This window comes from Takifugu flavidus, chromosome 15 (genome assembly GCF_003711565.1).
Source record: "Takifugu flavidus isolate HTHZ2018 chromosome 15, ASM371156v2, whole genome shotgun sequence".
Classification (NCBI taxonomy): Eukaryota; Metazoa; Chordata; class Actinopteri; order Tetraodontiformes; family Tetraodontidae; genus Takifugu; species Takifugu flavidus.
Genome location: NC_079534.1, coordinates 2,455,431 through 2,470,470, shown reverse-complemented (window position 1 = coordinate 2,470,470; position 15,040 = coordinate 2,455,431). Strand labels below are relative to the sequence as shown.

General features: G+C 51.1%; 1 protein-coding gene and 1 long non-coding RNA gene across 3 annotated transcripts; one reads left to right on the top strand and one right to left on the bottom strand.

The window, feature by feature from the left end:
• Positions 1–5: 5 nt before the first annotated feature.
• Positions 6–14,885, bottom strand: dnm3b (dynamin 3b). 2 transcript variants are annotated; one of them, XM_057056897.1, is made up of 21 exons: positions 14,865–14,885; positions 13,701–14,075; positions 12,461–12,534; positions 12,180–12,329; positions 11,396–11,599; positions 10,865–10,963; positions 10,629–10,789; positions 10,378–10,520; positions 10,122–10,257; positions 9,593–9,660; positions 8,926–9,064; positions 8,722–8,808; positions 8,287–8,357; positions 8,075–8,129; positions 6,706–6,819; positions 3,382–3,491; positions 2,618–2,732; positions 2,294–2,458; positions 1,982–2,211; positions 1,724–1,897; positions 6–1,612 (listed from the first exon to the last, which is right to left on the bottom strand). In XM_057056897.1, the coding sequence occupies exons 2-21, from the start codon at positions 13,859–13,861 to the stop codon at positions 1,570–1,572; spliced, it is 2,499 nt and encodes an 832-aa protein (XP_056912877.1). In that variant the 5' UTR covers positions 13,862–14,075; positions 14,865–14,885; the 3' UTR covers positions 6–1,569. The 2 variants fall into 2 exon arrangements, with proteins under 2 accessions (XP_056912877.1, XP_056912875.1); XM_057056895.1 differs by lacking the exon at positions 14,865–14,885 and adding an exon at positions 14,452–14,761.
• On the top strand, positions 4,221–6,564 carry LOC130538947 (uncharacterized). The gene is made up of 2 exons (XR_008954004.1): positions 4,221–4,348; positions 4,535–6,564. It is a non-coding gene; the product is annotated as an uncharacterized LOC130538947 (long non-coding RNA).
• Positions 14,886–15,040: the final 155 nt, after the last annotated feature.

Genomic DNA, 15,040 nt, shown 5'->3' with positions numbered 1-15,040 from the left:
GACAATTAAAGGAGGAAATTTATTCAGGAGCAATACAGACACAGAAAATAACAAACTGATGCAATTTCCCAGCTTAACATGATGCTCTCTGCTAAATAATGCCATCTCACTACAACGGGAACATCACAGGAACCATTTTGTTCTCGGTATTCAGCCGCTTCTTTTTTTTTTCTTTCAACTTTCTGATTCTCTTTCAACATTTAGCTTTGGCAATATAGAATTCATGCCAATAAGGCAGTCTAAATTAGAGAAGAGAGCATTTAGTGAATAGAGACACAAAGAACAGTTAAAGAGCTAGGATCCTTGATGATTTCTATAGTCCACAGGTACAGTATCTCCTTAGTCATTACCTATATACATCAGAACACAGGTTAGGCCCATATACACAATAACAAACTGACAGAAGCACTTGAACATTGATGACAGCACCTTAAGCTCTGACACAGACGCTGACTGACGCCTCCAGGCTGACTGAGGAGAGGAAGTAGGAGGTGAGAGGAGCAGAAGAAGAGAGGCAGAGGGCCCGTTTGGGATGTGCATGGAGTTGCATGTTTCAAACCTGAGAAAAAGGCTAAATGGAAACATGTAAATGCATGTTCTCCTTCGCAAACGAGGGAACCGCTGCGTCCGTTTTCAGCCGAGCCGCAAGGTTCCCTGTCAGCAGTCAGCGGCTGGCTCAGAGCTTGAGGCTGCAAGGGTCACGACTGGACCATTTATACAGCACAGGTGGACACCTATGACCAGGTTAAATGCGGTATTGAGGCGGCTTCCAGAAGACGCTCCTCGGCCTTGCTATGTGTGTACAGTACGGCTGCTACCACAACACAGGAACAACTCACAACAGTCCAACATTAACCGATGGTGGTTCTGTGATTCTGTGACAGCTCGGACCGTGAAAACAAACACAACCGAAAACAGCAACAAACGTGCAGACGGACAGCACATGCACGCGTGGTCTCTCTCACACACACGAGGAACCACAGCCCAACACACACACACACGCACGCGCACACACTAGAGTTCAACTTCTGTTCCTATAAGAGAACACCAAGCTGATCATTAACACTTAATGGGGTATTTTACAATAAATTAATAGTACAATACTAAATTAAACTCGGCCTACATATAGGCAATTAGTCCCACCCCCATACACATACATATACGCACACGCACTGTACATTCACACACTCCCATGCAATAAAAGCAGCTCATGTGCCATGCTGCATTTTGGAATGAGTAGGTCAATACGACTGAGTGTATTTTCAGGTAGAAGCAGCAGATGTGGGTGACCGAGGGGTTATTGCGGTGCGGGTTCCAGGGACAGATGCCGGGTAGTGGATCTGCTAAAGCAAACCTGGACCACGGGCGAGCAACGAGCGCACGTACACATACACCACAAGACAATACTGTACATGGATATAGGAGCATCGTCGCCTGGCAGGAAAGGGAGGGTCAGTGGGGGAGGAGGAGGTGATGGGGCTGCAATGAGGAAAGACCAGGACAGGACAGCCATGGCTAAGAGAGGAGGGCTGGAGAGGGTGAGGATATGAGGAGCTCCTTGATAGATCCTTATGGTGGGACCTGTCGTGTGGGAGATGGCGGGGGTCGCCGGCTTGGGATGGAGAGTAAATAAAAGCGTGAGAGAGAGAGGAGAACGACAAAAGGATACGTTAACTCGCCATTTTATGCAGATGATTGTGACATTTAAGTGGGATGTTTTTACCTAGGGATGCTAGGAGGGGCCCTGTTGGGACGGCTGGGAGCCTGAGGGCTGTCAGCAGTGTTGTTGAAGGGCCCCAGGGGTCCTGGGCGGTTTGGTGGCGGCGGGGCCCCTCGGGGAGCTGGGCGCTGGCCTGAGGACATCCTCCTCGGGGCCGTGGGGCTGGGTGGGGGAGACCTGGGAAGAGGCAGTGATGTCAGTGCTGACTGTGAGAGGATTTACAGATGATATGAAGGATTGAAGTGATTGCAGCACATTTACCTGCGACCGCTGCCTCCTACCCACGAGGTGTCCACAGGCGGAGGCACGGGAACGGTGACGGTGGTGGTGGAGATGTCACCGATGATAGCCAGCGCCTCCTTTAGGGCCTGATGGGTCCTCAGCACCTCGTCCCTCCTCTGGGCCTGCTCCTGGGACTCGTCCATCAGGGAATTCTGGTCACCTGCAGAGTACAGCTGGGCCAAGAGCTCCGCGTTGATGAACTCCTTCACCTGGTGGTCAAAAGAGGAAATGCGGGCTAATGAACGTGTTTGAACAGCTGCAATAATGAACATCGGCGTCATGGTTGTTTACATTGTTGATCATGAGATGCATGATGGTCTTGGGCATTAAGTCCCGGATGCACTTGTTGACAATAGCCATGTAGGAGTCCACCAGGTTGCGGATTGTCTCCACTTTGCGCTCCAGTTGAGGGTCCATGGAGAAGTTATCCGCAGTGGTGGTGCTCTCGCTCTCAACCTGCAGACGCGGGTGCATAACAGTTACCAAAAAGAACTTCACGCTGCCCAACAACATACAGGTTCTGATTTTAAAACTGTTTTGTCTAAAGATGTGGACCCAGATGGTGTAATTTCCAGTGACACACCGAATGTACACAGAACAAATGAGTTTACTAACTGTGACGGTCTTCTCGGGATAGACCCCGGCACGAAGGAGAGATGACTTCCAGCTGTCTACATCATCCTGAGAGTCACAGGCCAGCTCCAGGGTGCGATTATCCTTGTACACGTTCCTGAAGATCACAGAGGACAACAGACATTCGTAGAAACCCACCGACCTCCACGCAAACAAATCAGTGCGGTGGAGGTGAGGTTTTAATCAAATACACGTTTGGGGCTTGATGTTACCAGGCAGGAATGTTTTAAAATGCACACACACACACACACACACACACACACACACACACACACTCAAAACGATGACATCTGGAAGTATTGACAGGATTAGGTTATGTGCTTCCTTCCATGTGGGAAATTTTGTTGTTTAACTTTGTCCGTGTGTGTGTGTGTGTGTGTGTGTGTGTGTGTGTGTGTGTGTGTGTGTGTGCGTGTGCGTGTGTGTGTGTGTGTGTGTGTGTGTTGAGTCAAGCCATCTTTCAAGTGGATGAAGAAACTGAATTACCATAAAAGTTTTTTACAGGACATTCTTCACCAATGACTAAAGGGGATGATTTGAAGAAAAAAAAAAACATTTAACACTGATTCAAATAAAATGTAAACTTCAGTTCGTCCCGGTCCTCCATCAACGACACGTTCGGTGGTTTTTGCCCAGTACACAAAGGGTATTTACAAAAAAAGGAGTGTGAGTTTCTACGTCCCATCTTTTCCTCCCTGCGCCAACATATATTTTGTCCGATTCTTTTTAAAAAACTTCCGACCAACCTGGATTCTGTGTTAAAAATGCAGAATATGTGCTTGCTGGACATGAAGCTCTTTTCCACATCGCGGACCTTCAGGTTGTCCAGGGGGAGCATGTACTTCTTCTCCTTCTCCTGTGAGCGAGGGAAACAGAATGTCTGAATTAGGAGCGCCGCTGTGACTCACTCCTTTCGCCCTGTTTGTAATTTTCTCCTTTACAAGGACGCCGGACAGTCGCGCACGGCGCGGGCGCGCGAGCGAAAGGTGAAATGGAGTTTTGCAACCTTTTTTTTTTTTTCTAAAGGAGAGTATGTGGCGAGCAAAAGAGAAAAAGGGTGACACTGACAGGAGGGAGGAAGAATGGGGGAGACGTGAGAGTGGGAGGCGGGTGGGGGGGGGGGGTGTAGAGGGGGGGGAACACATGTGGAAGACATTACAGTGTGGGTCAAGGCACAGTCGTTGTTCATGGTGCGTTTTGTTAGGGGGAGCCGCTGTAGCTAAAGGCTGAGTAAACCCTCCGGCTGTGGTAAAGATGGAGGATCCGTCCGCCGCCGCTCCAAAAACAACGCTCATCCTCGGAGGCAGAAGCAGCGGCGGCGCCCTCAAAGCGGCCCTGATAACGCCGCCTGTCATTTCACACTCCATCCTGGCCCGCATCTCTCCCAACTATCCGTCTTTGCTCTTTTATCCCTCCCCCTCTATATTTTCTCAATATTTTTTCTTTCCATTCCAGAGGGGCCCACTTCCTGCCTGATTTTTTTTTTTTTTTGAAAGGAGGGAGAGAGAGAGAGATTAAATGACAGCCTGGCGTTAAAACTCAACATCTGGTAGTGCTTAGCAGCACACAGCGAAGCGGGGAAGGAGGGAGACGTTAAAGAGACGGCGGGCAGAAGAGGAGGAAGGAGAAGCCACGCAAAACTGGATTTGCGAAAGATTTGCAGGAGGAAGCCCTCGTCTGAAGGCCCCCGTGAGCAGTGGCGAATGGCCACAGGTAAGGATTGGTGAGTTTAGGGCGACTGTGAAAACTCTGCAAACTCTGCTGTGTTGTAATTCCCAAGGGGTCACCACAGCCCAAATATGGTCACGCGTGTCCCCTCCCTCTTCCTCTCCTTCCCTCACTCCCTCTGTCTCTCTCTTTCCCTCTTTTTTCGTAATATTCCCCTCCCTGGACGCGCAGCCAGTCCGTCCCGGTCATCTGAGCGAATATGCCACGTCAAGGCTGGATACTCTTCGTGGCCGGCGCCGACCGAGATGGACCTCGCGGGGACCCGGGGGCCCAGCCGCCGACCACAACAAATAAACACGGCGAGAGACGAGGCGCGCAGAGAGCAGCGCAGAAGGATGAAGAGCCGTTTTTTGGGGCGATTTTTCAGTAGAAGGGATCCTGGCGACCAAAATGGAGAGGGGGCGAAGGGAGGGCAGAGCGAGGAGCATCTGGAATGGCAGAAAGCAGCACACAAGGCCTGGCTCTTCAACCCTGCTCCGTCCACCCAGTGTTCAGACTACCTGTTCATTGTCATACTGGTGTACAGTAGTCTGCACATTGGTTAGACTGGGCACGGACCCTCATCTGTCAGTCTCTTTCTGTACCGCTCTTTCTCTGTCGCCGTCCTGGCATTTCAGGTCTCTGAAAATGTGCAGCTGTTCCTTCCTCCTCACTGTTTGCTCTTTTTTTTTTTTTTTTTAATCGGTACGAGTTCTCATTTCGCCTGCGTTTGTCTCGAGGACGCTCTAACACCCACCGCTCCTTTCCCTCTCCTCGTCGGAATAAACACACGTCACCGGTTTTCAATTAACGCTAACTGTTGATTTGACAACTTGCTTCACCCGCCCACACACACCAGAAAAGAAAAAAAAAAATCTCCAGAGAATCTAAATTTTTCAGCCAGAGTGAGGAAAGCCGCCCGGGGCCAGTAGACAAAGGTGAAGTGGTGTAATTTATGGCATGAATGAGGCTGCTAGCCTGGTACTCTGATGAAGATGTGGACCTCTGGAAGGGGGTGGAGCGAGTGTGGCTGCAAAGCATCTAACACAGACCAATCAATCAAGCCGAGTTAGAAAATCCAGCCAGACACCACCAGTGAAGTTATTTCAGTGGGTGGCCATAATGGAAGGCTGGAAGCAGAGGGCACCGGGACGACTGCACAAACATCTCTCCCGTGCAGAAGGGCTTCACTTTTCCTCTTTGTGTCACATTTTCAGCTAAAAACTTTGCACCCTTTTTTTTTTTTCCTTCACCATTTCCCTGCATGTGAGGGATCAAACCCCGACTCTGTCCCAAAAGGGCAGCTGGCTGCTGAGGGGAAGGCCAAGGCGCTGACATGGGCGTGGGGTGTTGATTTTTAATAGAGGGGTTTTTCTCTGCCAAAACATCGGAGGTTGATGTTTGGATTAAAAACTTGTGATTTTCCTGCCAGGAATGCGAGGAGTTCCAAAGTAACTGCCAACCGCACCAAGAGAGGGAGGAGGGTGTGTGAACGTGCGTCTGTGCGCGCACACACACACACACACACACACACACACGTGTGGAAGATAGTTCACAGAGTGTAAAACAGAAATATACAAGGCGAAACCTCAAAGTCTATAATTTCCGATATTACCACAGTAGAGTATCAAATGGCGAGCCAATGCCTGCAGGCCCGGGTGGCGTCTGAGTGTGGCGTGTATTTTGGGTGTCTGAGAGCGAACATTTGGTCAAGATTGGGGCTGTTCCAAATTTGCAGAGACAAATGCCTATACTCCCAGTGGAAAGAGGTGGGGAGAGAAGAAAGAGGGGGGGGATGAGAGAAACTTGGAGACAAAGGAAAACGCAAGGACGCAACCACAGTATGTAGCTCTTTCTGACGCGGCGCTAACGCCTGTGAATAATAAAGTTGGGTTTTTTTTTCTTTAAAAAAAACGCCGTTATCGCTTCAAATTGGACTCTGTGGGGCTGCAGAGATGCCGAAGCGACGCCGGCGCGGCAGCGGCTGGCTGGAGGAGTTGCAGTGTGTCTGCCTATCTCCACTTGCTGTGCAGAATATCCTCCAACCTGTACAGCAGGCACAGACAGGCAGATAGACATCAGCCCATCGAGAACGCCAGCAGGACCGGCCAAATGCTGCGCCGGGGGGGGGGGGGGTAGTGTCGCTTTGCTCTGCGGGTCTGTGTATTTCTGGTGTGTTGTGATATGAACTAAAGTCAATAAAAGGTTGGATGAAAGAAAAAGAGGTCTGATGTGTCATTTCAAAAGAGGGACGCTTCTTCTGTTTGATGGGCCCATCCAGCGAGCACAACAGTCGGGTTTGGGTGGAGGTTTAAGCCGTTCTCCACTAAAACACACGCAGAACTACAGAGAATTCAACCCACCTCGTCATCCTTGAACCAGGACAGGCTCTCAGCAGTCAGCACGAACCAGTACTCCTTGGCTCCTCCCTTCATGATGCTGATGTTGTTGATGGTCAGCCAGCCTTTGCGAATGACCTGAGCGAGGGTCAGATGGTTAGAAGCTGCGCGCACACGCGAGGCAAAGGCGCGAGAGTAAAATGAAGCTCCGAAGGCGAGAAGCTTGTAAGTGAAAGCCTGTGAAGTCAGGCGACGCGGTGACCTGACTCGGACGACCGGCGCGTGGCGGCGTGTGGGTGCGGTGTCATGCCAAGAGGAAGAGGCCCGTGTTAGCTTGTTAAGTGACAACTGTGTTACGTGCTTCAATCGCATTAGGGAGAGGCATGTGTGTGTGCTGGAGTTAGTTGTATTGAGCCCACAAGTGCCCGTGGGTGCAGTGCCAAGTGATTAATGGGTTAGATTACTGTCAACCTTGCACCGCCTAAGACTCACTAAGGAGGTTACCCCGAATCATTGTGAAACCTTTCTCCTGCTGTTTTCTGGCAGGATTTTGAAAATACTTGATTCATCTTAGAGTTTCAAACAGGAAACAGCAGCTAAACTGGCAACCCCTTGTAGTCTGTGGACCTCGGTGGGTGGAGGGGGTGTTAGAGAGTAGAGAATCAGGTAGGAAAGTCTTACAATCAGGCCTGAGGCGGGAGGAGAAGAGGCCTGCAACAGGAAGGAACGCGGGGCATTTAGAAACAAAAGGGCAACTTCTCCCGGAGCAACTCTTAAAAAGACGCCCTCGCCCTGATTGAGCTGTCAAACGAGACAGCGACAGGTTCTGAAGCAGAAGAGCGCCCCGCGATGGGCGGAGGTGTTACTGCAGGCACACGTGACATTTGCAAATCAAAACCCGCAATGAGCCATACTCACCAACACACACGCACACGAGTGCGGCTGAGAATCTCGCTAAGGGATGGGGATGAAATGCAAAGTGGCACCTTGATGACACAGGGAGGGGTTCAAACAAAAGGAAACGTCTCAACAAAGATGATGGTGGCATCAAAAAACAGAACCCAAAGTGTGTTTTTTGGGGGTTTTCTTGACCGAATTATACTCATGAAACCCAAAGGAGCAAACAAAAGCATTGTACCAGTGCCTGTATTAGCATGCACGCTAATATGAACACAATAACAACACAACACTACAGTGGGCGTGACCAAAAAACATGTGCAACAGATTTGCTGAAGTCAAAGTGCGATGCGTTCATTTCAGTGGTCGGCTCTCTTTTTAAAAACATATATATCTACGGCGGCCGTCATGTTTCTGGGTGGGGGTCGCCATCTTCCCCCCCGCTTCATGTTTATGCTGTGAGTGTAAGACGCAACAGGAAGTGACAAATGCTCACCTGATTTCCTGCTGAACTCTGGCTCTTATTGGTCTGACTGCTTCTCTGCTGTGCGCTATTGTGCAATAAGAAGGGGGGGTTGGGGGTGGGGGTGGCAGTGGAGAACAGCATGACAGGGTTATGGGTTGTCCAAACATTTACTTTCTGCAAAGCCTGGCGTCCTTAATCATGAATAATTCATCAGAGCAGAGACAAGTTAATAGAGTGTTTACTTGGCGAAGCCAATGAAGTCTTCGTGGTTGGTGTTGATGTAAGAAAGCTGGATGTCTATCAGCAGCAGAACCTGCAAGACGGAACGTTTAAAGGGAAGCAATTGTGGTTATTCACCAGCTGAGACAGAGTAATCTGGGTTCGTTTAGGACAGAGTCATTAGTTCTTCTTGGCTGGGGCTCTGTTAGCATGGCGCTAAGCGGACGAGCTATCATTTCTGTTGTTTTTCTCTAACATTTGTGGTTTAATTCATTGCTATATGTTCAATTTGTGTTTGTCTGTTTATGTTAGCTGTGTAAATAATATATACAGCTGCTGCTTTATTTTGAAGCTTTGTGTTGCTTTAATTTCAATCCTTCCCACCTTAGCTTCTTTTTCCTATCGTGTTCCCATCATTTGTTATTTGGGAAACGCTTTCCACGCTTCCCAAAGCGTACCTGGTCCTTGGCTCGATTCTCCCTGTCCCTGATGTGCGAGGTCACGATCCTCTCGGTCTCCTCACGCAGCCTGGGGAAGCATTCCAGCTGAAAACGCATCGCAGATCTTTGTGAGAAGAACAAACCCAGGCCTTTCTTTTCCCTTATCTCCCACCGAAGCTCCGGTTTCTTCGGAAAGCTCAGCGTAAACAGCGTTTGGCTAACCTTGTTGGAGCACTGGCGCACAGTGTTGATGAGCTCCTGGATGACCATGTCCACGCACTTGACGCAGGGCTCCTTCAGCTTTATGACCTGCTTCTTCACAATGGCTTCGAAGGCCATGTCTGGGGTGAAGAGTCCGGTCCTGGCAGCAGGCAGGAAACAGGTAAACAGCAGCTCTACATGAAATCTTTTGTTTAATCTCAGAAATGTGGCCTGGATGTAACGTTTGCTATTTTGGGGGGCGACAGTTTAGACTGGAATGAAGTTGGGTTTTAAAAGAATTCCTTTTCTTTGGGAGATGAATTATGTTTTATGTTATGGTGGCCTGACCGCAGCCAGGTCAATATAGCAACGCGCAGAGGCCTCACGCTCCTCCCTGCTCCATAAATCTCAACATCACGTCACTATTTTATTGCAGACCTAAATCAAATCTGTATTTTTGTCTCCTTTTCACGATTCGCCCGTCTTTAAAAAGGATTCTGGAGCATAAACAAACGGCACCAAAAGGGCTTTAATGGATGCTGGATCGAAGAGGAGGAGAGCTGGAGCGGTGTCCTCCCGAAGGTGAGCAGAGGATCGGGAGGTCAAAAGGTCAAGCTGAAGAATTTTTAAGAAGCGGTTCCCTCATGATCTCCTTCTGTCGTGTGCGTCAGTGTCGGCATCTTTCTACCTGATTCCGTGGATGTTCTTGATGGCGTAGCTGATCTCGCGGCGCATCTCCTTCTCGTCACACTCCATCTGAGCACAACGGAGAGGAGACGCCGTTGAGAAACTGCCAAAGGCGACGCCGCAAGAGGAGAACGGCCAAGAACATAAAGAGCCGTTTTCCCACAGCCAGCGAGTGTGAGCGCACGCAGATAATAGAGGAGATGGTGCATGAAGCTACTCTAGAGCGCATCAGAGGAGCTGAGAAAACAAGAACTGGCTGATAACAAAGGGGAAATTCCATTTATAGCGAGGATAAAAGACAGAAAATAACTGTGATTATGGGAATAGTTTACAGATATTGTCATTAGTATTCTCTGTGTTGCATCAAATATAAGAGATCTACGTGAAAAAGGGGACATATTTATATATATTTGTCTTCAAAGGACTGATTTCATGGTCCTGGTGATGAGCAGAATACAGCATAATTAGAGTAAAGAACATGACACCAATCTGAAAGGGGCAAAAAGACGACTGTAGATCCAGTAGATCACCTTGACCAGTTCAAAGGGGAAACGCTCGTGAAAGATGCGGTTGATCTTGGCTCCCCCGGACAACTCCACCGTGTCCACCTGGTCTCCGGAGCCCTCGATCCGCTTCTCAAAGTCTACAGAGAACTGCTGCACCATCCTTAAACAAAGAGAGAAGAGGTCAGCGGTGGCATCTGAGCTGGGGGGGTGGGGGGGTGGGGGGGGGGGGGGGGGGGATCTCTGCTGTGGACGAAAACCATGAGAAAACGCGCAGACTGACTGCAGCAGCTGCTTGGTTTTGCGGGACGGGTCATCGGGTCGGTATCCCCGGTATTCCTCTGCCTCCTTGTCCAGAGCCAACAGCTGGGACTGCAGCTTGCTGCGGAACCCGGGCAGGGTGTCCCGGATGTGGTTGGTCAGTTGCTATGGGAGGAAAACGCCAGTTAAAGATTGAAATAAGCAAGGGCGCTGGCACCTCCCCCCCTCCTACCAGCCCAGGCCCCCTCCTGAACCAGAATTGTCCAAGGTCACCTCATTGAGCACTTTCTGGAGCCGCGGCGTGCCCATTTTCTCAGCCAGGTGGCGGTACGACGGGTGGGACAGGAAGAACTTCCTCTCGGCCTCCAGAGCAGCTTTGATGTCCTTCTTACCATCGATGTCCTTCTGGCTGCGATTCACCACCCCGATGTAACCTGAGCAAAATTTCACCAAAATCAGCGGCGAGGAAGAGAAATGGAAGAGTAACCGAGGAAATAGAGCCATCCCACCTCTCCGCAGGGGCAGCAGCTTGTTCTCCAGAACATCTCGGGCGTCTGTGCCCTCATCCATCAGGTCCAGTTTGGTAATCACTCCGATAGTCCTCATACCTAGAAAAGAGGGGAAATGATCACATTATTTTAAATACAGTCAATTGAAACAGAAGGCTGTGGACCAGTATAAAGAGGGTGTGATACTGGAGGTGTTTGAAGCATGTTATGGTCCCTTCTCTGGAAGCTCTGCAGGGGGTCTTTATCTCCGATGATTAATTTTCCCTGCTGGGATATCATGTTGCCAAAAATGTCGCAGGACAAGGTCAGAAGCTGAGCAGCATCCTCGCGGCTAGGCTAGGATGACTTGTTCAGGTCTGCTCAGTCCGCTCCCAGTATTTAGATCTGATATTTCCCTCAGAAATGGCCAAAACTGCAAATTACCCAGGTATTGACCAGTGTTTTAGCATTAATGGTCACATTTGGTCACATGCAGGACTGCTAGAAACGTTAGCTTGGTGTAGATGTGGACACCAGCTGGTCTTTTCTTACCCTGCGGGTCCACGTCCTTGGCCAGTTTGAGAGCGTCCGAATTGGCCAGGTCAGTGTTGGCGGGAGTGACGGCCAGGATCAGACAGCTCTCCCTGGTGATGAACTGCATGATCATGTCTCTGATCTGCTGCTCGATGTCTGCGGGCTGGTCCCCCACCGGCACCTTGGTGATACCCGGCAGGTCAATGAGAGTCAAGTTGAGCACTGCAACAGTGGACGGAGCTCGATGTCAGAGGGGACGACCGGACCGACGCCCTGGCTGAGGCGTCCATTGGCAGATTTTACTCTGATCGCTTGTTTTTCTGCAGACTTGGGCCCCCTTTGGTACTCTCAAGGGAGAGAAAACTCTAAAATTAGAACCTCTTGACTCCACGTTAGCCATAAAATCTATTATAAATGACCATGGAGTGATTAGCGTTATCATAAACACCCTTTCAGGTTTAAATAACTGTTCATTTTACAAGTCAAACGTAAAAAAAACTTCGTTTTTATGTTTTAAAATACTAGAATCCCCCCCAAAAAACCCCAGTAGCATTAGCTCTCATAATTCTCTCAGTACCTAACCATCAGTGGGCTGTAATCCTTCAGATGGTGTCTTTAAAATCCAAATAAACTAGTACACGTTCTGCCAAACAATTCACAGTTCCGGTTCCAGCCGCCTTCAACCGGAAAAGAACCACAGATGGTGGAAAAAACTGGGCTTCTTTTAAATTTGAGTAACAAGGAGGAGGTGGGTTACTTTAAGGGAAAACACCGCGGCCGTTGTCGACTGGCGAGAACTGACCGTGGGGGGAGAACACCCGGAGGTTGATGGGGACGGGAGAGATGCCCTTGTTGGCGCCGGTGACGCGGTCCGTCTCCGCCTCGATCTCTTGGCGCACCTCGTCGAAGTCCGTGAATTTCTTCCCTTTGCAGTGGAGGAATTCGGCCCATTCTGTGCAGAAAAAACGGAAAGGCGGGATTAGCGACGGCTAACAAAGCATTTCAAATTTGGAGGGGGTGATGATGATGATGGTGATGATGATGATGGTGATGATGTGTGGGCGTGCAAATGTGCGCATCCACCTGCAGCAGAGTTGATAAGCTGAAGAACCAGAGGCCTGCGGGTGACGATGCCAGACCCGCGGGGCAGAAAATCCCTTCAAAACAGACAAAGCACATCTGTTAAACCGTGCGCGCGCGCGTGCCGTGCACGCTTTACAAACAGGGCGACGTTTCAGGGCAACTTCAGGGAAGACTTGAACAGATTCCAGCGGCGTGGACGGCTCCTGAGGTTTAAATGTCACTCGAGGCCGTCAGCTGACAGGAGCCATTTTGAAACGGGCTCCTGAAGCCGCTGCTGCTCTGACTGATGTGGGATGATGTGTCCAGGTCAACAGCAGGACAGCGTCCACTTCCCCACACACACACACACACACACACACACACACACACACACACACACACACACACCACACACACACACACACACACACACACACACAGTCTGCTCAGAAGAACCTCATCAACATACATTGACCCGTGGAACTCCCTGAAGTGGGATGTCTTTTTTTTTAAAAAGACAGTCGGGCTCCTTGTCCACTCAGAGGCTGTGCTGGACAGATGGACCGTTACTTAGCAACGTGGGCATCAACGAGGCTGCAGCAGAACAAAATCTATGCATCCATCTGGAGCACCACACATGTACGTGGAGGCTGCAAGAGAAGGAGGTCTGTCTCTTCCAGGCCGGCTGAGCACAAGACGATGGCTCGCGCTCGTGTTCCGCAGCGTTTCCACGTCCCAGTCGTACTGCCGGAGGGAATTATGAGAGACGAAGGGACGGGAATGTCCTGCTCTCGTCTTCGGGACTGTGACGCGATCCCGATGAACATCACAGGCTGTTAACGGTCTCAATGACAGACTGACCTTTACTACTCCTGTTAAATCAGTATTTAATGTGTAGCAGCCGTAACGAGACAGAGATTCCTGTAAATTCATTAGCGGCATCTCTTAATTTCGCCTTATTAGCGTCTGAAACAGGAGTGGGAGCCCTCACTGCCCTATTTCTGGTCCAAACGCCCCTGACTGAGCTGAAAAGTGGCGGGTGTTTCTGGGGCTGCTGGTGGTGCTGGGCCAGCGCTGGGGTCCCACTGGTGCTGCTCTGACCCACATATCTCCTGTTCGGGGGCCTAAACTTCTCATCGTGGGCAGCAACAGCGGCTGAGGTGGTTTGAACTCTGCACAGAGGTCGGCCCCGTAGGCCTCTTATGTCATCGCCAAGGTCGACGGGAGAGGGGATTATCCTATTTGTGGTGGTCACTTTTACCTGCCCACAAAGTTCTCCAGCACGGAGCTTTTCCCTGCGCTCTGGCCGCCGACCACCGCGATCTGCGGCAGGTCCAGGTTGCAGGCCTGGCCGATGGAACTGAAGGCATCCTGCAGCTTGTTGACCAGCGGGATTAGATCTTCCATGCCACGGTTTCCCATGGTGCCTTTAGTCAGAGGGACTTGGGATCAGCGAATGGAGAGAGAGATTGAGCGACGGAGAGAGAGAGAGAGAGAGAGAGAGAGAGAGAGAGAGAAAGAGAGAGGGTGGGAGGGTTGTGGCGCTGCTATATTAGTCCAGGATACCGCGGTGCTTGTTGGTGGAGTGAAGTCATCTAGCCGCGCATCGCCCGGAGCCAAGCGAGGGTCGGAGAGACTGCGGGAGCAAGAGGAGAGAGACGCAGGAAAGCGCGATGTGAACAGACAGGGACAGACAATTGCGCAGTTGCTTACCACAATCACCATCACCCCCCCCCCCCCCACCCCCAACCTCACAAACGCACATCCAACACAACCAGCCGCACGAAGCCTGGACCTTCAAGGACACTCAATGAATCACACAGAACAAACCTCTGCGCCCCAAACGCTCCAACCGCGGCGCCGAGCACGGTTAAACCAGGCTTCGCCCGCTGCGTGCGCGCACACACGCGCCCACTCGCACAATAATATTAAACAATCAAAAGGGGGGGGGGAAAAAAGCCCGCTGCAGGGTAACCCGAGTGTGCAGGACTGCGGTGCGGGCGGCAGCCTACCCCCGTGTCAGGAATCCCTCGGTGGCGTCAGAGCCCGACGGTCGCGGTCGCTGTCCGGTGCTGAAACGACCGCGCGGATCAGGCGGCAAAGACGAGCGGCGGGACCCGGGACGGTTACACAAGCATCACCTGCGCTCGCGCTCTCACTCGGACTCACGCGCGCTCGCCCGCGTGCATCGTCTCTCTTTTGTGGAAGGGCGAATGTCAGCGCGGCCTCATCCCGAACCCAAATTTACCATTGACAGATTAATCATTTCTCGCCCTCTCCTTCGTTCCGCGGTGTGATTGCGGAGCTGCGCACCGCTCTGACACCGTATGGACGCGGCGGCCGACCAATGGCTGGTCGCGGTGCAGGACGGGGGGTCGAAGGAACGCGGCGCCTCATTGGCTCCTGAGGTGCAAGTTAGGTTTACCTGAGCCCGCCTCCTGTTTACATCTCGTGCCATCGCTGCCGTCGTGACTCATGCGGCACGGCTGCAGAGCCGAGGTGGAGATGGCTGCAGTGGGGCAGAAAGCAGCTGCCGCCGCCGCCGCTTGCGTCTTCTCCGGTTCCAGGCACGGTGCTGACACGTTATCGACACAACATCGC

Coding starts and splice junctions, on each gene's coding strand:
- dnm3b (XM_057056897.1), bottom strand. CDS start 13,861: ATGGGAAACCGTGGCATGGAAGATCTAATCCCGCTGGTCAACAAGCTG. Junction 12,535..13,700: donor CTGGAGAACTTTGTGGGCAG/GTAAAAGTGACC, acceptor TCTGTTTTGAAG/GGATTTTCTGCCCCGCGGGT. Junction 10,964..11,395: donor CAAGGACGTGGACCCGCAGG/GTAAGAAAAGAC, acceptor CCTCTTTTCTAG/GTATGAGGACTATCGGAGTG.